This window comes from Molossus molossus, unplaced genomic scaffold, assembly GCF_014108415.1.
Source record: "Molossus molossus isolate mMolMol1 unplaced genomic scaffold, mMolMol1.p scaffold_m16_p_18, whole genome shotgun sequence".
Taxonomy (NCBI): domain Eukaryota; kingdom Metazoa; phylum Chordata; class Mammalia; order Chiroptera; family Molossidae; genus Molossus; species Molossus molossus.
The window spans coordinates 18,706,824-18,729,815 of NW_023425353.1; the positions used below are offsets into that span (position 1 = coordinate 18,706,824).

A 22,992-nucleotide genomic window follows, 5' to 3' on the forward strand; every position below is an offset into this window, starting at 1 on the left:
AGACCTGGCTGGAAGCACACGCACCTCCCCCTCCTCACGTGGCTGTGACCACGCGCCCTGTGGACCGGGCCCCCCACGAGCAGAGTGCTTACAGAGCACCGCACGTACCTAAGGAGGATTTGCTAACATGATGTACAGAATGCACTTTGCACACTGGGTTCCCAGCCAGCGCTGTCTGCTAACATCATACCACGAGGCACCCTGTCTCATACCACTAAACAGTGCTTTTCAACAGCCGTTTTCTGCACTCCTCACTTTGCATCCGCCCTCTGTGGTGTGATCTGGTCAATCCATCCAGCTGACTTGCTTAGACAAGAGTGGGCGGTGATGCCCAGTGACTGGCCGATCCATTCTCTTGCTCCTACCCCAACCCTTTATCAAAAGGTGGGCCCGTGCTCGCCATCAAGCTCAGGAATCCTGCTGAACACACGTGACCTTGTACCCTAAGCCTTTCCCCATGCCTTTCAAACTTCTTGGAAAGACCTCATTTTTAAAGATGGCAGAGGACCCGAGAGTGTGGCTAGGCATTCTCCTGCATCCTAGGTCAGCAAAGTTTCCGTGGACGTGAAGCCCACAGGTGCCGGCAGCTGGAGTGGGAGCCGGCAGCTCTGCGCAGGCGGCATTCTACCTGGGAAGGGCTGTGGGCACCAGGAAGCTGCGTGTACAGCCGTCCCCTGATCAGTGTGCTCCCACTGTTCCCGATGACCGATAAGGTCGGTGCTTGACGCCAGCCTTCGAGCAGGTGCTGCTGCTCTGGCCACCGGGCAGAAGAGGCGCCCACAGGCCTGTCGGCACCGGCTCCTCGGCAGTGGGGGCAGGGCCCTGTGTGTCTGCGCCGGGAAGGCCCAGGGCCCCTCACCGCTCTGGCGAATGAGGCTCAGCACTGAAGGAGGTAGTAGGGGAGGGGCCCTGCCAGCCAGCTGCCTCTCCACTATTCCTGGCTCGAAAAGCTGGCCCCGCCCAAATGGGGGCAAAGGGAGCCCCTGTCAATCTGTGAGTGGCCCAAAGTGAAGACGGTGCTGGGACAGGTATGGTTTCAACCCGTGTGCGGTCGGGGACCACGTCGGCTCAGTGAGCACCTCTTGGGACCAGGAGTGGGGTCCGAAGGGTTGATGGGGTTTGAGGACCTCGGCTCCTCCCACCCTCTGACTGGCTTTTCTCAGGAGCCCTCCCTAGGCAAGAGGTGAGAGTTTTCTGGGCGGGGCGTGAGGCCCTGGGCCATCTTCTTACAGGGAGAACCCAGCCAGGTCACTGCCCTGGTTTCAGAAACAGAACCATCCATCTCCACCGTGATTGCATCTGGGATGGTGAGGCCGAGGGGAGAGGAGATGATTAAGAAGAACAGTGAGTCTGTAGTACGTACAAAGGGTAGCCGGGGCCATGCAGGTGGCACAGGACCAGGTGGGGTGCGGTGGTGAGGAGGGGGCTGCTTCCAGGGCCAGGCCGCCCTGCCAAGGGACAGTGGTGTGCGGCAGTGGGGACCCGCCTCCTGCGGTGCCCTTGCACCCAGGTGCTTCTGTAACCACAGCAGCTCCCTCCAGCAGCCAGAGAACAGAATGCCAAGGCATCATACCCCCATGGACCCCAGCGGCTACTGCTACCACGTCATCTCCACAGCGACATGTGGCCCTTGGCAGCCAGCCCAGGAGGAGTACGGTGGGTCAGCTTCGGGTGGGTTCCTGGTGGTGCTGACCTGCCCCAGACCGGGGGGCGCCAACCCAGCGGCCCTGGGAAGTGGTGTGGAAGCCAGGGTGCCCGTTCTCGTGGGAAGTGGGGTGGGTCTGGCTGAGGGTGGCAGGGGGCTCATACGACCCTCTGTCCCCAAATGTAGAGGAACTAAATACAGCAGAGGAGGCGTGCTGGGCACAGAGCCGGGCCCAGCGTGGCGGGTGAGGGGGAGCATGGCCCTCCCCTGCAGGGCTGGCCACACAGACCATGCCGTTCCATCCCTCCTGCGTCCCTTCCATGTGTCCCTCTCCACGGCTCGTGCATTTCAGGGCCCCTCGTGTCGTCCCAAACACCCAGAGCAGTGTCCACCAGGGCCTGCTCTACCTTTGCACCAAAGTTACCCATTGCACCCCTCAACTACGTCCAAAGTTTTAACAGCCTTGCGATTCTTTTGGACATGGACTCCAATTTGGCACTAGGAAAGGAATATTAATGCACGCCCCTCACCTTCTGAGACAGAAAACACTTCTTCAATACAGTCAGCGGCCCTTTTCCTCGGGGCCTCACTGGGTTTCTATGAGCAGACTGCAGAGGGTCCTCAGGCTGGGCTGGGTCAGGACGGGCTTAGGGGCCACCCGAGAAGTCAGACCTGCTAGACCTGCAGAGGCCTGTGTGGACGTCCACAGGCCCCAACCCGGGAGGCACGCAGAGGCCTGCTCAGCTCTTCCCCCTCACAACACCTCCAGAGAGAGAACAGGACGGACTCTTTCTTCTGTGTTGTAATAGTCACTGCGGCAGGTTGTGAAAGTATCTCGAATGCTTGACCCTCGACTCTTAACCTAGGGTGCAGTACCTTGTATTTGGGGATGGTCTTCAGAAGCTCTTTCACTGGGACATCTGTGCCGACCACGCCGAGAAGGATGCCCTTCGATCTCTGCTGAAAACAAACATGAAACAGTGACAACGGTAAGTTCATTTGGCAGAAGAACTAGAACTTGTAAGAAGCCCCCACCATAGGTCACCGCCTGGTGCCTTCTCCAAAACGATAGAGAGTGGGGATTAACCCTCCTCTCCAAGAGGAGCCCTCTTCTCCCCTCCATCCCCCACCCAAACCATTACCCGATAAGCATGGTAGCTTCTCAGGTCAAACATCATCAGCCACAACTCACACCAAGACACCCTCGCTCCCTTCTCTCGGGAAGATGAAGAATGGACGTGTAGAAGCACGAGAGTTTCAGCAGCTAAGGACTGTGATCATTAATCAGTTTTTCTCATGGAAGCTTTCTACAGGAAAGACTTACAGCGTGTTAACTGCTTTCTCAATGTACACTACCATCTGGTGCCCAGGAGAGACACTAAATAGCCAGAGAAAGAAGACATAGCCTGAGATTGTTCGCAGCCAGTGGAAACCAAGAACTAAAGTGAAAGAATACTGGGGTCCCAGTGTCCAAGGTCAGTGTGCTGTGCTACAACCTTCCAGTGCGGGAAATGCCTTCTGGGAGAAATACAAATTGCTGCTGCCTGTTGTCTCCCCCAAATTCAAGTCCACCCAGAACCTCAGAATGTGACCTTCTTTGGAAACAGGGTCTTAGCAGGTGTAATCGGTTAAGGTTCTCGAGGTGAAATCATCCTGGATCCAGGAGGGGCCCTATACCCAATGGCTGGTGTCTTTCTAAGAAGAGGAGAGGACAGAGAGACACATAGGAAAGAAGGCCATGTGAAGACAAAGAGGCAAAGATTGGACCCGTGCTGCCACAGACCAAGGGAAGTCAGGGGCCAAGCAAGGATTCTTCCCTGGAGCTTCCAGAGAAAGCGCGGCCGGGACACCTTGATTTTGATCCTGCAGCATCCTAAAACGTGAGAATCAACTTCCTTGTTCGAAGCCACCCTGTTTCTGGGTCTTTGTTGCCACTACGACACTAACCGGGCTGGCAACTACATATCGAGACTGGTCGTCTGCCCTAGTCAAGGATCCTCTCCGGGGTTTTCCTGCCTCTGGCCATTTAACACTTAAATGTTGGAAAAAGGCTGCACCCTGTAAAATGACGCTGCTTGAATTCCTCCCATCTGTGCTTGATTTCAGAATTCCAACAGCGGGATTAAATGGGAGGAAAAATTACATAGCCTCTCTCCTTAACGTAAGTAAACAAAGGACGGTCACCAGAGCTTGAGTCAGAGGGGGTCTCAGAAAGCAACCCTCCTAGCATCAGCGGGAAGTGCGGCCCCTGTACTCACGGTTTCGTTCTGCTTACTAAACACGGGCATGGCGACCGTGGTCATCAGGACGCGGCCCTGATCATCGGCAAGCTGGATGGAGAGAGAAGAGCTGGTTACCTAGAAGGACCTGGAACCACAGGGCCGGAGGCCGCCCCCTCGACTGCCTCCTCCTTTGCGGACCAGGGGCGGTGGGATGGACCAGTACCCACTCAAGCCTCTAGCCCACCAGCCCCGCCTGGGGAAACAAAGTCAAGCGCTCCAGCTGGTCTCTTAAATGCATTCGGTCATTTTGGTTCCAACAAAGCCTTGTTGGGTCTTTTTATTTCATGAACACAGATCAATTTTACCGTTTTACTTTGCAGACTTATATGTTCAAAATGTGCCATGTTCGTGCCTATCTGTGTCCTGAAGATTAAGCGTCAGAAAGCGGGAGTGTGAGGGGCTTAGTGGCCCTGCTGAACACAGTGGAATGGAAACACCAGAGTCAAGACCTCTTTGGACCTCTACACAACTTTGCACGCCAGTCCTAGATGAAAACAAGCAAAACAACAACAAAAATAACTTCATCATCCGATCCCTAAAGTCACCGCTAAGTAGCTAGACATTTCTCCTGAAAAATCAACCCGTGGAACGTGGCGCAGAACACACTCTGGGACCCTCCGACTTGCGGACTGAGATGCACTGAGACCCCTGCACATCTTGTCACACCGTGTAGGGAAACAGGCAGCACATCTGCTCCACCCCAGCAACAAATGGGGAGGCGGAGTCCTGGAACACAGGAGGCTTCGGTCCAAGACAGCCCTGGTTCTGATTCTCAGCTTGGACCTGTACTGACTGCATTAGCTAAGCCTCCGCGTCAGTTTCTCCCGGCGTTGCTGCCATGAAGGCAAAGCGTGAACCAGCGCGGAGCGGGGCCGGGCTGCGGGGGTGCTCGAGAGACGCCAGCCCCTTCCGCCTTCTGGGCCACGTGTCTGCTAAGCAGCAGAGTCCAAGATGAGACCAAGGCATGTGGCACTGCTGGAGGAACCGAAATTGGCATGGCAATCTGGCGGGAGAAGGAGCTTCCTGGTCTCGTAGCCAAGAGAGGCCACTGGCGAAGGAGACTCACTCTCTTCAGTTTAGCGAGTTTTCCGATGTTTGGGCCTCTCGCCACAGCTTTAGTTCCACAGCAACAGCAGGCCCGGCTCCCTCAGTCTTCTCGAAGAGGCATTATAAAGAGACTATCCTAAAACCTAGCGGCTCCCATGGACTGAGGCCCCCATAGACTGGCTGTCCCCTTAAACTCAACCCATCTTCTACCAGTCCTGTTCTTCCAGTCGATTCCTCGAGCTATGGGGCCCCACTACTCACAACGGGCACCCTGCACAGCAGCACCCGGGAGCGTTAGAGGCGCGTAATCCCAAACTCCGCTCCAGACCCTCTGAATCCGAACCTTGATTTTAATGATTAGCCCGCATATTAAAATTCGAGACGCACTCTCAATGGGCAATCCTTTCCGTCAGCAACAATCATGATAACTAAAGAGAAGCTGGTGTCGTTGGGAAAAACTCCTAACAGGAATAGTTGTGTATCCCTATCAAGATGGGCCTCCATTGCCCCATCACAAGCAAGAGAAGACAAAATCTCCTGGTCCCTGCAGGACTGCGGATCCATGGTACGAGAGTCAACCGTATGGCCGACTCGGCTAGGCCAGGGTGCCGAGTCGTTTGATCAAACGCCAGTCTGGATGACCCTCCATGATGTGGGCATGTCTTCTTCAGTCAGTTCAAAGTCTTAAGAGGAAAAACCGAGCTTTAAGGAAGGAAGGGTTCCGCTCCCAGACTGACTTCGCCCCCAGACTGCTACAGACTCCTTCTCCAGCCCCACGACCTACCCTACAGACCTCAGGAGCATCAGCCCACTTCCCGCAAATAAAAAGTGTGAGAGGCCACTGCTTAAGTAAATCCCTCCTTCTCTCTAAATCCATACAGAAAACATGCAGAATGCTATACGGATACATCTCCTGCGCTGCCGTTTCTCTGGAGAACCCTTACTCCTACACATGGCACCCACGTAACCTACTATTTGGGGCAGCCTCATCTGGGTGTTAGAATAAGTAGACAAACTTTATCATAGTACAAATAACTAAATTAAATGAACAACGAGATGACGTTGACAGTTATTACTGCCGGGAACCAAGTCCAACAGTTTGTGAAAGCTGGGTTCCTCCCTCTTGCTAAAAGTACTTAAAGTGTAACGTGGCTGCCTCGGAGGGGCTGCAAGGCCATCTGCAGAGGCAGAGCCGAGCCACAGCAAACACCTCTCTCGGAACCAAACCTTCCTGCATTCCGACTCCTTAAGTCATCCTTCATGCTGCAAAGAAAACTGATGTGGGCTGATCCATAACGCTGGGCAACTTCCACGTTGCAACTCAAATCAAAATTTCAAGCAAGGCCAATACAGATCACGAATGAAATCAAAACATACCATTGACAATAATAAGTAGTGAAGCCCCCCTCCCCCCCCCAACCCCCACAAATCAATTCAGTACAAATCAATTCTAAATCACTGGTCATTGTTCTGTGACAAACACAAGATCAGGAGAACCTAACTTCCAAATATGAAGCCAGAACAGAGTGTCAACTCCACTCAGGGGCTAATTCCAAAGGTAATTATTGCATCATCATTACCTAGAAAAAGTCCCCATAATATTTCATTTGTACTGAAATCACTCATTTGTAACCAGCCCCAGGTAAACAGAGGAAATGCAGTGAGCTCAGTCTAGTCACTAAGCCATGAGCTCACCACTCCCCTCCTAGGGGTAGTTCTGGCCCGACTTGGGCTGGCTTGGCGAGAGCCCTCCCCTAGGCCTTCCCGATGCACAAGCTCATTAGTCTGGCCCCCGGGCTGGCTGGACGCTGGAAATACCCCTTGTACGCCATGAAGATGCTCTCCTAGACCCACCAGCTTCTTCTTTCCCGGTCTCCACAGGTCTGGGTTTTACAAATATTAAACATTTCATGGAGCAGGAACATCAATTTGGAAGTTAATTTGCACTGTAAATATTTTATGACCGAAAGGCATTCAGTACTGCTGCCATAGGAAACAGCAGCCAGTGGCAAAGTTTTTTTCCAGACCACCAAGCAGAAGTTATGCAGCCAACCACAGCCAGACACGCTCTGTCCCCAAACGCTAGGGGGTCCCTGCTTTTCCCTGGCCCCTTAACCTGTAGCAGCTGCGGAGGCAAGGCTGCTTATGATTCATACATGTGGCTTCCAAGAAAAACGCAGACGGAGAGTCAACATTCATTTTCCAAAGGGTAGGAATGGGAGAGGGGGGTCACCATGGTCCATCTCGGCGAAATCCCATTAACTCAAGTCCAAGTGGGAACCCTAAAATGAACTGCCGTTCAATTCCACTTGCCCAGGCTTTGAACAGGCCTCCGACATGCTTGGTTGTGGTGCTCTGTTGTAGATACGTGTATATTATTCCATATCCTTCATTTCCTATGCCACATAACGGGGACTGTTCTAGTATCAAAGGAAATGATGACTAATAATACCGAACACCTGGTTTATAAAACACAAACTTGCTCAACAGATTGACTGCTTCCTGCTGGCTTCCCAAGGTAATCATGCATGTGGGCTCCCATGAATATGCATCTGGGTCCGTGTGCCAGGCACGGGCAGCGATGCCAGGCCTCTACTCCTAATGCTTGCTCTGTTTCCCATGGATGGCACTTGTCGGCCATGCAGCGGCTCCCGGGTGTGGCCCCAGATGGGCCAACAGCACCACAGGTGTGGTCTATCCGTTTGCTGCCAGCCCACCTATCGTTCATTGATTCCCTGGATGAACATTCCTTGAGTGTCAGCAATGTGCCAAGTTCCATGCCATGTGCTGGAAGTCAGTAGGGAATGAGACTCAGGTCTCGTTCTCAGGAACCCAAGTCCACCCGTGGAGACAAAGGTAGAGGGAGAGGAACTGGCTGGGCAGGCGCACGGGCTCTCACTGCACGAGCAGGGAGCTCTCTTCCGAAGGACCGTCTGAGCCAATGTAAAAGCGTCTGCATTTGCTGTGTCTGTCAGGGGCTACGAGACAGGCTCAGAATCGTCCTGAATGCCCATTTCTCGACATCAGGACTACGGGCCTGCTGCCCTGTCGTTCCATCCAGTTGTTTTATACTTGAGAGTTTTTATGAACGAAACAGTGCAAGGACATTTGAAAAATCACCCAGCACCTTTCTTTCTGTCTTTTGTATCTATCATCCTCTTCCTTTAGGAAAGTCCTCTTCGCCCATCCTGCACCCATCAAACCCAGGCTGAGCCAACCAGAGCACCACACACACACACACACAGACACGCATGCACACACATGCAAACACACATGCACATGTATCGCAGATAAACACACAGTATGCACACACATACTAGGCCACACTGATTATAATTTGGCACATGATTTCAGGTAGGCTACCTGGGTTTTTTTTCCTTTTTCCTACCTGGACTAATAGGAAAAGCTCTCTACTTTCCTTTTTGAACAGTAATAAGAATGTAAGCCTGACAACATGTCCCCCTCCCCAGAGCAGCAACTGAGAAAATGAAGTCACCCAGAGAGAGGAGGTGATATGAGTGGGGGGGGGGGGGCAGAGGAGAGGGAGAGAGAGGGTACGTGTTCCTGGACGCCTTCGTTCCCGAGGTGAGCTCTACCCATACTTTTATCCATTATTGGCTCATTTGAGGCAGTAAGTTTTTTTTGTTTTGCCAAATGAACATAGATTAGATTTGTGACTCGTGACGGAAGAGTCCTGACTTGTGCAAGTGCCAATATTGGCCATAAATGACCCAGAGAGCTCCAGATGCCCATGGAGGTGGGTCCAAGTGCCACGTAGACCCCACACAGAGACGTTTCTGAGGCAAGAAAGACCAAAGGGAAAACGGCCTCCACATTCAAAGAGGAGTGGTTGTGTGTCCTTCCCACAAAGCAGGACATTTAGGTACGCCCACAAGGACCGAAACACTGAACGGCAGCACAGCCATTCGAAGGAATAATGAATTTTTATGATGGTATACAAAACTATTGTCATTAGGATTGTGTAAAACCACCCTCAGGCCGGAGACGCAGAACCACACAGGGCAGGAGGGAGTCAGGGAGGCGGGCTGCAGGCACTGCCGGTGCCCGTCGGCCCTCTGGATAGGGCCAGTGTGGCTACAGTCTGTTACGGTGCCTTCTGTACACCCCCATTCAGAGGCAGCTTGCCAGGGCCGTGCAGAACGCTCTGTCCTGCAGCGGAGGCTCCTGAGGACGAGGGCCAGGCCGAGAAGGCCCTGGAGCGAGGAGAGGGCTGCCAGGTGGTTAGCAGCAGCGCCCTGTGCCAGATCTGCTTGGCCCTGGGGCTTGGGCTCCAGGAGAAGTTGTGCCCACACGGAGAAGTCGGCTCAGGAAGAGGCTGGCTCTAAGCCAAGAGCAAAGGCCGACTCAGCAACTCCTCAACCGTTATCTTTCTTCTACACTTTGCTCCTCTTCTGTTTGTATGTTCTCCTTTTCTTATTAAATTGATCCACGTATTGACTCTTAACACAGTACATCATAGAAATGTGCAACAAAATACACAAATATTTGACATATCGACGCATATAACTCGTGAGTACACAGCTGCGTGTCTGCTGCGCCTTCCGCGAAACACCTGGGACGAGCTCCAAGTGCTCTCGATGGGCAGAGGCCACTGTCCACCGGCGCGTGGACACTGCACGGGTCCTGGGAGGAAGCTGTTTCCAGAGTGTGGCCTCACCAATAACAATGTATTTCCATGGCAGCAATGCCACCTAGTCCTCTCCAGTGGAAGCAAAATAGCCGGTATCAACTCTTGGTCCTGCCAGTGACCTGTCTTGATGGGAGAATACCAGCACCACGAGGTGGGAGCACAGCTGTGCGCACCTGTCAGCCGCGGGTGACACAGTGGAGGAGGGAGGGCCCCTGAGGCTTTCGGGTGGGCGGGGCCTGGGGCGGGACCAGCAGGGCTGGAAGGGACATTCTTTTTTTGCACTCTCTCAAATGCAGCTTGAACCGGAGGGAAGCCAGCTCCTTGGCATTCTCTCCTCTGCTCTCTCCATGAGCTTAGGTTTACCAACGATCTGCGGATCTCCGAGGACCGTTCTCTGGGGATCCCGTGCCAAGGGGCACGGTGCACAGGATGGAGACAGACGCACCGCGTGCTCCAGCTTTCACACTCCATGGCAAGGGGAGAGCTGACAGGAGAAAGCCATGGGAACGACAATTATTTGGTGGGAGCATCGGGGAGAACAGCAGGGACACATGACCTAGAAAGGGGGACATGAGCAGAATGTGTGGCCATGTAGAGACCCTCCACACGGAATGATGGCTGGCCTTCCCTCCTGTTCCCAGACCAACAGCATCCTCGTGCCTACCCCTTTCCGTGCTCGCCCACTTCCCTCTGCAGACCTCCCACCCTCCTCCCTCACCGCCGTCCTTATCCTCAATACTGCGAAGATGTCAGAAAGAAAATCTAGGAAGAGCCACACTCGATGACCCACCCTAACTTTTTGTACTGTGGGTTTGCAGAAGGACCTTTGCCCTGGAGACGCACCCTGGTGGAGATGCGGATGGTCTCCAGAGAGCACAGGTGAAGGCCGCAGAGACCCGGAGACAAATCCTGTCGGTGCACCTCACACCTGATACGGGAGCGCAGGATCGTCCCTGATGTCTGCTCTGCTCATGCTCACGTTGCCTGACTCGCGTTTAGATTTCCACAGCTGTTCATAATGATCGTGACATTTGCAGGCTGTTTCAACAGTGGTCAGTTTTAAAGGAGAGTCTTCACACATGTGGGCATATGTAAACATTAATTTACTCGACAGCCTAAGAAAGCATCGTGAAATGAGAAGGGGAGAAAGAACAGCTTCTTTCTGTAAGACCGAAAGATTTCGGAAGTGTGTGTATCTCTGATTAAGTGTTTTATATTTATCTCTTTTCTGTATGATTGAAGCTTTTAGTAATAAGAAAATTCCCATAAATTCTCATCTGCAGAAAGCATTTTATAAATAAAACCATCCAATAGCATATGCTCGTAATGAATATTAATGCCTACAATAAATAATAATGATGATAATAATTCTTTTTTAAAAATCCCTTTTTGCATAAAGATCAAAATAGTCCTTTAAATAAATGATTGTAACACTTTCCCATGAAAAGGCTATCAGAATAAAGTTTCATCTTCTCGGTTAAATAGATGACATATGATTATCAGTATCTTGGATGTTCTTTATAGCAAGAGGTTTAGAAAATGCAGGTATTACTATTTTTAATTGAAGAGCTGGTTCTTTCGATGTAAGCAGTATGAATTGTCTGTCTTTTATCATTCTACTCAGATGAACCGTTTCTCTTTTAAAACCTAGACAAATTACAAACAACCACCATTATTTAGATTTTCATTTTGCACTGGCATTTCTCAACATTTTTGCAAAATGCCTGAATCCTAAGTAACATAAGGCATGAACAAAGTATCAGTGCAGCACAAGAATGAAAATAAGAATAAGTAAACCTTCAAATGACCTGTCCCCTTGCTTTGCATGGTGCAGAGTGGTCACTGGGTCCCCGAGAGCGGTGACAAAGGTCTTCTTGCTGTTAGTGGGGCATTTCCTCTTCTTACCGAATCACTGTTACTTGCACCTGAGATTTGGAGGTCCTGCATTCTTATGAGATTCACTATATTTTAAATTGTGTAAATACGAAAATAAACAGATTTCCCTCTTTGAACCTTAACTGCATCTTGCATGAACTCCCTGGTTGAATTCGCTCGCTCTCTCTCCCTGTGTAACAACCTGAAGATAACGCTGTGGACGATAATGCTGGATCATGTTGGAACATCTGTAAGAGGATGTTAAAATAACTTTGTTCTAATAAAGTTGTTAATGTTCAGGAAAGTGTTTACATTGTTTCCTTTCCCCCAGTGTTTCTAAGATGCAAGGCATTAGGCAGGGGAATGTGTTTATGAGTAAACATCTAGGTAGAGGCGGGTACTGCCTCTGATCAGAGACACAGAAGTCGAGCCCTGGTCAGGAGACTATTACAGAGGAACCTCTCTGAAAGCCGTCTTTGGAATCTGCTTTGTTTGTTCATTAGGGTAGAACATGCTTATTTCAAGAATTCTCTGAAATAATGAAAATGAGAATTATCCCGGGGCATTAGGTTTTGGCCAGTATTCATGATGAGCTATGACACATAAGTGATCCCCCACCCCCACTGCGGCCGAACATCTATATTTTCAAAAACGTGGTTTAGCCACCTCTCAAATCGATGCCTGAAAATACAGCCAAGTGTTGGAGCTTCAGGGCCCCGAGACAAAGCCTTCCCCTTGTTTAAGGACCCCCTGAAATGCCGCTTCCTCCATAAAACCTTTCCTAACGAAGTGGAAATGGGAACCAGATGTCCTCAGCCCTCACTACAAAGATAATCATATTTACTCTACAACCTAAGATACCATCTAGGACCAACTCTGTGCAAACTGTTAATGCAGCAACGTCGCCGATCACCGTGGCTGGAGGGGAAGCGGGGATTCTGTGGGGCTGGGAACTGTAGGGACAGAAGCTGGGAACGCGTCCTCTTTCTACCTGTGGCATTTAGCACAGAGTCGGTACATAGAAGCACTCAGTAGATAATCTTGGAAGGAATTTATTCCAGCCCCATTCTTTTAATTATCTTATAAAGAGGCCCAGAGACAGAAAGGAGTCACAGAGATTTGGAGCCAGAATTCGAACAAGACTCTCAGGACACTGCTGTCACTGTCATGGTGCGTGGCCTCGGCTCGCGCTTTCACCATCTGTGAAGGTCTGGGGGGCCGGGCCCACATAGGGCAGATAGGGCAGAAGGTTCATGATGTCCAGCTCATGTCTCAGAGGTACAGGAAAGCTCTTTTTAACAGCTCAGCTGGACACTGTGACTTCCTTGGAGAGCAGCACATAAAGGAGACACGATCTCCCGAAGCACATAGACCTGTATTGACACCCCAGGGCAGGTTGTTAAAAACAGACTCATTTTTCCTCTATCCATCTCTTCACCCATCCATCCATCCATCCATCCATCCATCCATCCATATCTATTTCCAAACACAGCTAGCTCTAACCAGACATTGCTTTAAATGTTTTATATTTATATAGCCCTACTGAACCCTGACACAGACATGGAAAAGGGTCTATGTGCATCTTCCAGGTGAAGAAATTGAAGATGAAAGGGAAAAGTACCTTGCCCCTGGTCACGGGAGGCAGCAGGGTCGGGATCTGATCCTTGGCCACCTGATGCCAGAGCCCCGTCCTAATCACGCCACTCTCAGCTTCCTGTTTTGGGGGCGTTTGACATATGTCATGTTTTGAGCTTGGAATGTGGTGAAAAAGGTAGCCAAGGAAGTCATCCCTAAAATAGGACTATCTCCAGAGTTCTTGAGAGGATTCGGTGCAATGACAGATGTAAAAAGCCCTGGTCCCATGCCTGGCACATCTGTCAAGTTAAGTGCACTTGATCTCCTAAGGAGCACTCTAGGCTTGAGGAGAGAAGTTCATCAGCATCTTAGAAATCCACCTGTTGCTCGACCCAATTATAACTTCATCCACCTTCCCATAAAAATGACGTAAACAATATAGAAACACATTTCTCCTTCATCCCATGAGAAGACATCAAGGCTTCAGTGCTTAAACAACATGCTTCAAAAAGCGGTTGGGGTGGTCATTGTAATTGCCGATGTCAATGGAGGATGGGGAGCGGGAGAGTCACAGAAGAAACAGATGCTTCAGAAGCACCCAGCCTTCCAATCCTCTCATGTGCCCCTGGAAACGCGGATGGGTCCAGTCCAAGCACACAGGGCTCATGATTCAGCAAGTGGTTCAACTTAGTGAGTCATTTCTGGAAAAAGAAAATCCATACGATGGCATTAGTCTTTTGTCTGACATTTTTTTACCTCGTGAAACTAGCTTGTTTTTTTTCTGTTTTAATCCTTCTAGTTAATTTGAAGGGATAAACATCTAACTTTCTGTTTTCAAACTTAGTAGTGTTGCTATGCATGATTGCATAACTGCTCCAGTTTACCCCGGAGGGTCATTCCAGTTGAATCCTTTGGCATGAGATGTCTGCAAGCCCACATGGAGCCCTCCCTCCAGGCCTCGGGGAACTGGGCTGCATTTGCACTTGTAACGAACACAGATCCATTAACTGGGGTCTGACCAGTAAACAGCATGACTGGAGAAAGGATCAGGCACGGAATCAGACCAAGAAATATGTGAACGAGTCGAGTAAGAAAAACGGAAAAGGCAGTTGCTTCTTTAACATGACCACTTTTCCAGCTGTGATGTGCAGAAACAATACAGGGAGACAGAGTCTGCCGATGGAACTTAAACTTGTTTGTATCCAAAAAGTTGTGCCTGAGAGCACAGCGCAGCATCTACATGCTCTTTGGTCCCTCGTGGTGCTGGCTCCTCCCATCCGCCACGCAGAGAACCCCCTCCGGCAGGACCTGTCAGTTCAGAGGAAGATCATTGGCACCGAATTGACACTGATTTGATATAGACTTGACTTAGATGTACATTCTGACATAGATTTGATTTCCAAATTAGTCGTTGGATTGTATTGACTCTGATTAGCCCTGTGTTGGTTTGACGTTCTCCATTGTGTGCTGTCTCTCTCTTCCTCTCTCCTCTGAACTAATGCAGATACGGGAATGACATCAGAAAGAATGCAGGATCACATGTTCTGGGGCGCGTACTTCTTTCCTGCACCGGGGGAGTGCGTGCACTTGTCTCTTAAATGATGCTCTCTTCCCGGGTCTTGACCAATAAAGTGTAGATGCATATAGTCTGCTGTGTCCTGTGATGGATACAGGTGTTCTAACTCTATCAGTAAATACAGAGGAGACCCCAAAATGGAAATCCAAGTCTGAGTTCAAGAACAGCTCTGGGTCAATAAGAAGGATCTACAGAACTGCGTTTAGAAGCAGAGTTCAAAACCTCGGGTGTCCTGTGCTGTCTTCCTCAGGACGTCCCCCGGGCTGAACACGGTTAGGCCGACATTTAATGTCACACAAGTCACTTGGACCTTCTGAAATAACTTCTCTCAGTCCGCTGCCTTCCATCCCTTATAAAAGGAGGAGGATGTATAGATTTCTTTTGAGATGTAGAACAATTATAATAAGAACCATTTTTTAAATGCCATTGCTTTTATTCAGACACGTCTTTGACCTTTGAAAGGCAGCTTCACTTCGGCAATGCTACGATCACTTTGCATTGTTTTAACACCTCAAGAAAGCCATAGCTTTTGGTTGTGCTCGATTTAAATAAAGAGTAGAAAATATTCACATATCTTAAACGCATGAGAATATTTGAAGAAGACTTTGAATTCCTAAGACACTAAAATTTAAGCCGACAACTACAACGCATTGAAATATTAGAAATTTTTAAATCAATTCTTCATTGTTGTCTTTATAAATATCTAGATCTTTTTTTTAAAGAACACCAGATTATATCAGTGTTTTCCAACCATTTCACCTTTATTTCTATCAAATGTGTCCCTAGTACACGAAGGATGAGGCTACTGGCATCCCTGCTCCTGCCGAGGCTGACCACTGCCCCAGCGGAGGCCTCGGTGTGGACGGGCCCTGGCAAGCACTGGCCCGTTCTTCTCCGGAGAATCCTGGGGGGGGGGGTGTTTCACCCCATTAGGACAATGAGGAAACCGGGGCTAAGTGTGATAGCCTCTGGCCCCAGGGCCCCAGGGCACCTGCAGGGCTGGGCCTCTGGTCCACCTCCGCAGACCCCGAAGGCGGCCTCAGACTGCGGCTCTCCTGACTGCAGGAGGCTGGAGGAGCTGGTTCTGTCACACGGGCACGAAGGGCTGGGCCCTGCAGGGGCAGTACTCTCCAACGAGCAACGCGGGCACCTGCCATGCTCACCAGCTCCGTCTTTCTCATTTTTACGTCCCAAGTTGCCTTTCCTTCCGTCCAGCCCTCCAAGGACGTGTGAGGAGGACAGGCGATGCCTCCCTCTGCGCTGAGGTTGGGCAGTGACCCCAGAGGGGAAGCAGGCACCTGCGGTTCCCACGGCTTCCCACGGGAACCAGTATTGCCCTGAGCCTCTGGCATGGTCTAGGCCTTTGATAAAAATCCAAAAATGACCTCTCTTTCTGGTAGGAAATAAGGGTTTTTGATAAACAAAGACACTTTTAGTCCAGCCGGTGTGGCTCACTGGTTGAGCATCGACCCATGCACCAAGAGGTCGCCGGTTCGATTCCTGGTCAGAGCACATGCCCAGGTTGTGGGCCTGATCCCCAGTGGGGGGCATGCAGGAGGCGGCCGATCAATGTTCTCTCTCATCGATGTTTCTATCTCTCTCTCCTTCTCCCTTCCTCTCTCTGTAAAACCAATAAAGGGAAAAATTTTTTTTTAAAAAACATAGGCACTTTAAAATGTGTCCCATGCAGGACAACCCATCCTTTATACACCGTCATCCTACGAGCAGGTCTGGACCAAGAATCAACGCAGCTGCCCGTGTGTTTCACAGTTGTTTAGGTTTCCCATTTCCCGTGTGTGTGTTTCTGGGGCGAATGGGCTCAGCAAACAAGCAGCCCATCCTACCTCATGTACTTATGGGTAATACTGCCAGCTGATTATTGTGATAAATATAATTATACAAATCATACATGCTCCTTGTATAGGATATGAGAAGTACAGAAATGTGTTAGGAAGAAAACAAAATAAATACTCATTCTCCTACAGCAGAAAGCATCTGCCATTAAGCCTATGCATTTCTTCAGAGGTTGTCCTGTGCACCTGCCTGTGGGTTTGCACTCACAGAGCATGACGTACATAAAACAATTCGTTCTGATTTTAAAACGACTTTATTTTCTTACATTATTAAATCTCCCCTAGGCCCATGACTCTAACTGGGTGCTGATCTTCTGTCGTTTGGAGCTGCGGTAACCTCGGGACCGCCATCCTATCGCTGGGTGTTTTGGCTCTTCTTTTCCTCATTATAAACAAAATTGCAAGTCACTGACCAATTCGGGCTAGATTCTCCGAAAGAGGACTCCTGGGTCAAGGGGTACCAGTGCACACCTTCTTGATATGCAGTAACAATGTTTTCTTGAAGACTTTTTTTATTTTTAACCCATTTTCATTCTTAACAGTATAAAACCTAAAAGAAACTTTTATGTTTTCATAATGAAATTGAATCTCTGTTACGTCCTTGCTATCTTCCTTACTACAAAATGGTACCTAAATTTAACAGAAGGTCAAAATTATACAGAAGTAGGGTAAAACATGAATGTTTATTTTGTGTACAAGGACACACACGTCATGAGGTTGTTTAAAATGAACAAAGGCAATGCAGACAGCATCCTGCCTCCTCCCAGAGCTCCTGGTTCCCCGTGGGCCCACCCAGGCTGGGTGGAGGCTGCGTCCCACCCTGCTGGCCATGCACTGTCAGGAAGCCACACCCCTAGGCAGCCACGCCCTGTCAGGAGGCCAGGCTCCCAGGCAGCCACGCCCTGTCAGGAGGCCACGCCCCATCGGAGGCCACGCCCCAGTCAGGAGGCCTTGCCTTCCTTTATTTATGGTCTCAACACCGAGCCAGCCAGAGCCAGGGGCCCACAGGCACACGGGCAGGGAGCTTGCGAAGCTCTCCTCCTTCCCCGACAGCACAGCAGCTGGTCGGGACTATCACAGACACACTCACACAGGGCCACTGCCGAGGACAAACTGTTTGGTTCTGTGGCCATCATACAGTTGAGCAATATGCCATAACTCCAATTTCCACAGTCCCCGCCCTGGCGGGGGGAAGAGCAGAAGCCAGCAGACTGCTCTGGTTTCTGTTCCCCGTGCCCGAGCACAGAAGGGGTCTTCCGAGGGACGCTGTGGCCCACCGTGCTGCTAGCCCCTCTCCCCTCCGTCTAGCCAAGCTCACAGCCCCAGCTTGGGAAGGCGTATCAAACATGCTTGTATCTGTTCCTATAAAACAGTACGCGAGAGGCGGAAGACGGGGTTCTCCAAACAGATGCAGCCGTTGACACACAAAACAAGTAAAGGTTGAAAACAAACGAGTCGTAAACCAGAACCAAATGTACAGTTATCGCCTCGGTGTTGCCCTTCATTTACATGGATTTAGCTGGTTCCCTGACTGCAACAACACGCCCAAGTCCCTAGGCCTGCCGCCCTAGGCAAACAGCAGCCTCCCAATGCCAGTGTTCTATTCTCAAGGACAGTTCATTCAATGTTTCAAAGTACAGGCCTTCAATGAGGCAAAGAATGATACAGGAGACCTCACAACGCTGAACTCTGATCGCACCGAGATAGGAGCAGGCCCAACTCTGCGCCTGCAAGTCTGCACCTGAAGGACCAGGCAGGGGGGAGAGGGACAGAGAGAGGCAGGGAGGGAGGGAGGGAAAGGAAGGGGGAGAGGGAGAGAGAGGAAAGAAACTTCAGATAAATATGAATGCTTCCAGCAACTCCTCTGGATTTAATATACACAGGGAAACTAAGAAATGGATTCAGGATCCCATTTGCACTGATGGTGGAAATTAATAAAATAGATCCTTCTTTGAAGAAAAACTGAAAATCGACTTCCATTGCAGAAGCTGGGGTACACAGTCCTAGTCCTCGGACTGGCTGAGCGGCAGGGCGGCACAGGCACAGGTGGCTGCGGACGCAGACCCAGCCTGCTGTGCCCAGTGGGAAGGCCAGTGCGGCTCCGCCTTCAAGGACACAGGAGAGCGGGGCTGCCAGGCTAGAGGCGGGGTCCTGGCCACACTGGGAGCCCTGGACGCATCCACTGCTGTTTGAACAGGATTCGAGGTGCAGTTTCTTTCACTCTGGTTTTGAGAAAAATGCTATGCCAGCCCGAATTCTCAGGCTAGTCTTCACTAATCCAGTGCCAACAAGGCATAGAGCATCTTTGGAACCTCCAAGAAAACGTCTTTGACAAGAGCCCAAGAGTGTGAAGGCAGCACACAATGAAGGCGAGGGGGTACCGGCGTGCGGAGAAGTGAACTCATGTGAACAGCCAATGCTATGCTTGCCTTTCAGTACTCGGTACCCCACTCTCCAGTGGTCAAGTCAATCCCACAGCGAACCCTGATGTTTCATTCCTTCAGACAGAACCTACTCGAATGAATGAGCAGCTTGAAAAATGGACCTATTTTTATTTCTTTGCCATGTTTTTCTGTCTTTGACTATTGAATTTGCATTTGTGATGGCGTTGGGTAATTCTGCTATGTTATTATAATAAAATGGGATGTCCCAGATATTTCTGTGGAAGTCATGTAGAGAAATAAAGGCAAATCTGTCTCACATATGGATGTCTCTTCATTACTGAAGTCAAGGACAATCAAGACACTGGAAGAAGTAGTTGAATTTCCACCAAAAAGGACAGATCTATGATAGCTGAAGGCATGGGTCTGTATTGCTACATGTTTTTTAACCAAGACTTCAGGGTGCTGCTTATGCACTTGGTGAAAATATATAACATGGATCAGGTGTATCAACTTTGGGCTTATATAATGGGTTGAAACTCATAGTCTAGAAATGATCTTAGAGGTGCTTAAGAATCACAGGAAAAAGCAAAACAATTTTTTTTATTTTTGCAAATGATTGTTCTAGAAAATAGTCATAAGGGGCCAGGAGATAATTTCTGCAAGACCCTCAAAATGTTAGAATCATGAAGACCATAACTTATAGACAGCATTCATCAATGACTGCCACATATAAGAGGGACACCAAATAGGACATTTTTAGTTGTAGATCAGTGGAGAAATTATAATAAGCATGTTTATAGAGACATAACTATTTAAAATATTTAAAAAGAGAAATCAGTTGCAGATGATACAAAGACACAGCACAAATGCAGACACCATATGGTCCAATGTATGCACTCATGACCTCATGGGAGAAGCAGGCAAAGACGGAACAGCTGGAGATGGCTCCCTTTTACCAGAACAACAAACTCACAGGCTTGGAAGGGGCTCATTATAATCATGTCCACGGATGGGTGAAATCTATGGGTAATGTCAAAAACCTTGGGAAGAAATCTCCCCAAACAATTGTCTTTTGAAGCCTTTGCTTGGTTGGGTGTCACGCCCAATCTGCATGTCTTTCTGACTCATTAGAAAGGAGCAGTCAGGTACTACACAGTTTCTAACGAAATAGGAGGGGTGCCACATACCTTCTGGCCTCTCTTCTCATCTCCTGATTATTCATGAGGCTTGAGTCAGAACCACAGAACACGGCAGAGGTCCCAGATGCCCACATCACATAAGACTGTTCTCCTGACCTGCTCCAGCGCCTCAGGGGCCAGGACAAGCAAATGGTCACAGGGACTCTAAATTTTGCAAATGTCTAGCATTTGTCAGGCTCTGTGCTGGGCACAAGTGAGGGAAATAACTCTCTGAGCAAAACTGCAAAGTTAGCCTCTCATTCCCGTTAAGTAAACAAGAATCCCAAGGCGCACAGAGATTCAGTGACCTGCTCATGGTCACCTGGGGATGAAGGTGGGAATGGAGCCCACCAGTTCCTTGCTGGTCAAGGGCAAGGCAACCTATTTGAAGGGAATTCATCCTTCCAGGAAAGGGCTCTGCAAGAGTCACTGAGGTTAACACCGGGGAGGGCACTGGGGGTGTGAGGGGCAGGGGCCCATGCACGACCACCTGAGACTGGCAGTCCGGAGAGAGGGGGCCTCCCTCTCTACTGCCCTCACCTTCCAGCCCAGACACCCAGAGGTTTATAGTCAGCCTTCTCCACAGAGCTGAACTGGTCAGAAACTACCCCAAAGAGTTCTGAAAACATTTCATGCGGGGCTCCTAATCTTTTTTAATATTACTTGGATAGAGAGAAGACCATTTGCAGCCACGGTGAGGAATGGGAGGCGGATTTATTTCTTTTGTAATTCAGGACTGCAGAACAGGCCCTCGGGTGGCCCAGCATCCTCTGGAAACAGGGGGAGCCATCGGGGAATCTTTCTGGTTCTGAACTGTCTGTGATCACGACAGCACGCTTCCCTGTGCAGGACACGTGACGTGCGTCAGGAGATGATGACAGAAGGAAAGAGTTCAGTGAGCTAAGTGCTGTTGAAGAATCGGATGTCCCCGCAACGTTTGTTCTTACCATATTCTGCGTCGGTTTGTTTTGAACTTTGCTTTAAACTTCCATGGCGGACAGCACCTCGGATGCGTGAGAAATCTTCTCCGACAGAACCCTCTTGGACATGGCTCAGTGGAAATGTGATGAGCAAGAGCCAGTAAGTGGAGGCCAGTCCATATTTAGGCACCGGATTTATTAGGTCTCTTTACAAGGGAATTTCAAATGTGGGCAATTAAGCAAGCGTGACCTATCAAAGATGCGGAGCCTTCCAGATAATCTGGAGTTCTGACCATATATTTATCCTGGAAGCTGTTTCTCCACTCAAATACTTGAACTTTTAATGAAGTGCTCAGTCCTTTTGTGATGGCACCGAAGTATAAGCAAACATCACCACGAGCCAAGTCACACACTAGCACGTCTTGCCTTGTTTAAATACTCAAATAGATTTGAGTAATTGTGTAATGATTTCTAGGCCTCTGGTTGTCCATATGGTCTGAACAGACTGTCTTTTGTAGAGCAGTTGTGTTATCTCTCTCAACAAGGAGAAACCAAATGATCTCTGCTCCAAACTGCAGAGAGTCTGGGAGGTACTGCTGGAATTCCGGAGTAGTGCCCTACCTCGGCTCCTGAGACAAACGCACCCCTCACCTGGCCCCCAGGAACCGCTGTGTCCTCTGGAAATCTTGCTTATGTTTGTGAAATATATGAGAACAAAGCAGCAGGCATATGTGACATGTTTTCTGCCATGACAGTCCTTAGGATATGATGGCATGCCATGGGGTCAGCACAGCAAAGCGAGCACTGCAACCACATGACATCTTTCTGGACAGAGAACATTCTAGATGGTGGATTCAGATCATCTCAGACAGACAATGAGGACCAGTGAAAGGGTCTGGCCATTGGCAAGAACTCTGCTCTAAGGCTCTCTCGGTGGTGTGGGTGACGAGACAAGAGAAGGGACTGTTGGTTTTGCAGTTAGTCAAACCCAAGGGGAGTTTTCAGAGATTTGGCTTCAGAGCCCAGACTCTAAACTTGGTCACTGGGCCTTACTGATTAGTCACATGATCTGTTTCTCTAGGACAGTGTCCCAGGGACGATCTGGGATGCTTTGTTTGAAGGAATGTGCCAAATTTACACTTGACCTATTATTCGAGAATTCTTAGCAACGTGGTTGGGCATAGATTTGTCCCCTGGCCACTACAGGGTTCTTTGGAGGGACTAACGTGGCAGGAGACAGTGGACAGCTGCCTCCGTTGGCCTTTCTGCTCTGTTGGCGTTCTGTCCAACCGCAGGCTTCTGGGGTTGTAAGAGGAAGACCATTTCACTGGTCATGCACAAGACCATGAAGACATGCACAGCCCGTGAGCTCTGGGGAGGGTGGTGGTGTGATGGAAAAGAGTTTACCTTTTGTGCCTGAGGGAGCTGAAAAATAAGGGCAAAACAACAAAAAGAAAAAAGCAATCATTATATAAGAAGTCAAGATTAACTGTAAAACTTTGTTCAGCTGCGTTGGCAAATGAAAAGACCATAATTGAGGGGAAAAAAGGAAAAAAAAAAAAAAGAAAGCCAAGTCATTTCCCGAAATAAAGCCTCGGTGCGGATTATTTTATCTGCTGTCTGAATCTGTAGTATCAACAGCTAATCTGTGAGCGCGCGTATAGGGAGTCACCATGCCCGGGCAGTTTGGTAACCTCCCTGCAAAGCTGGACCTGAGGCTCTGTCCAGTAGCCCAAAACACACACTTCCAAGACCCAATTCCTTCTTCCTGTAGCCAACAGTTCCCATTGGAGGAGAGCTGTTAGGACACATTTGGGTTTTGGGGAGAGGAGGGAGCAAGGGCTATTGGTTCCTAGTGGTTAGAAACCAGGGCTCAGAATGATCTGGCTCATGGGTCGACTGTACCAAAGGTGAGAAGTCTTGCTGTACATAAAGGTAAGTCCATTATAAGTCGGTTATGCTTGTAAAGTCTATTTTCTTTGCTTTGTGGCACTTTAGCTGTTTCC

At 49.6% G+C, this 22,992-nt stretch overlaps 1 protein-coding gene across 2 annotated transcripts in view; it reads right to left on the minus strand.

Annotated features, from left to right (window-relative positions):
• The window catches only part of CACNA2D3 (calcium voltage-gated channel auxiliary subunit alpha2delta 3), an 874,937-nt gene that overhangs the window by 218,405 nt on the left and 633,540 nt on the right, over positions 1 to 22,992 (minus strand). Inside the window, exons 14-16 of one of the 2 annotated variants that reach the window (XM_036266884.1) lie at positions 22,394 to 22,411; positions 3,904 to 3,975; positions 2,522 to 2,602 (exon numbers count right to left, since the gene is read on the minus strand). In XM_036266884.1, coding sequence (XP_036122777.1) covers positions 2,522 to 2,602; positions 3,904 to 3,975; positions 22,394 to 22,411 — 171 coding nt within the window. The remainder of the gene's footprint in view (positions 1 to 2,521; positions 2,603 to 3,903; positions 3,976 to 22,393; positions 22,412 to 22,992) is intronic. The other variant, XM_036266885.1, reaches the window with a different exon arrangement.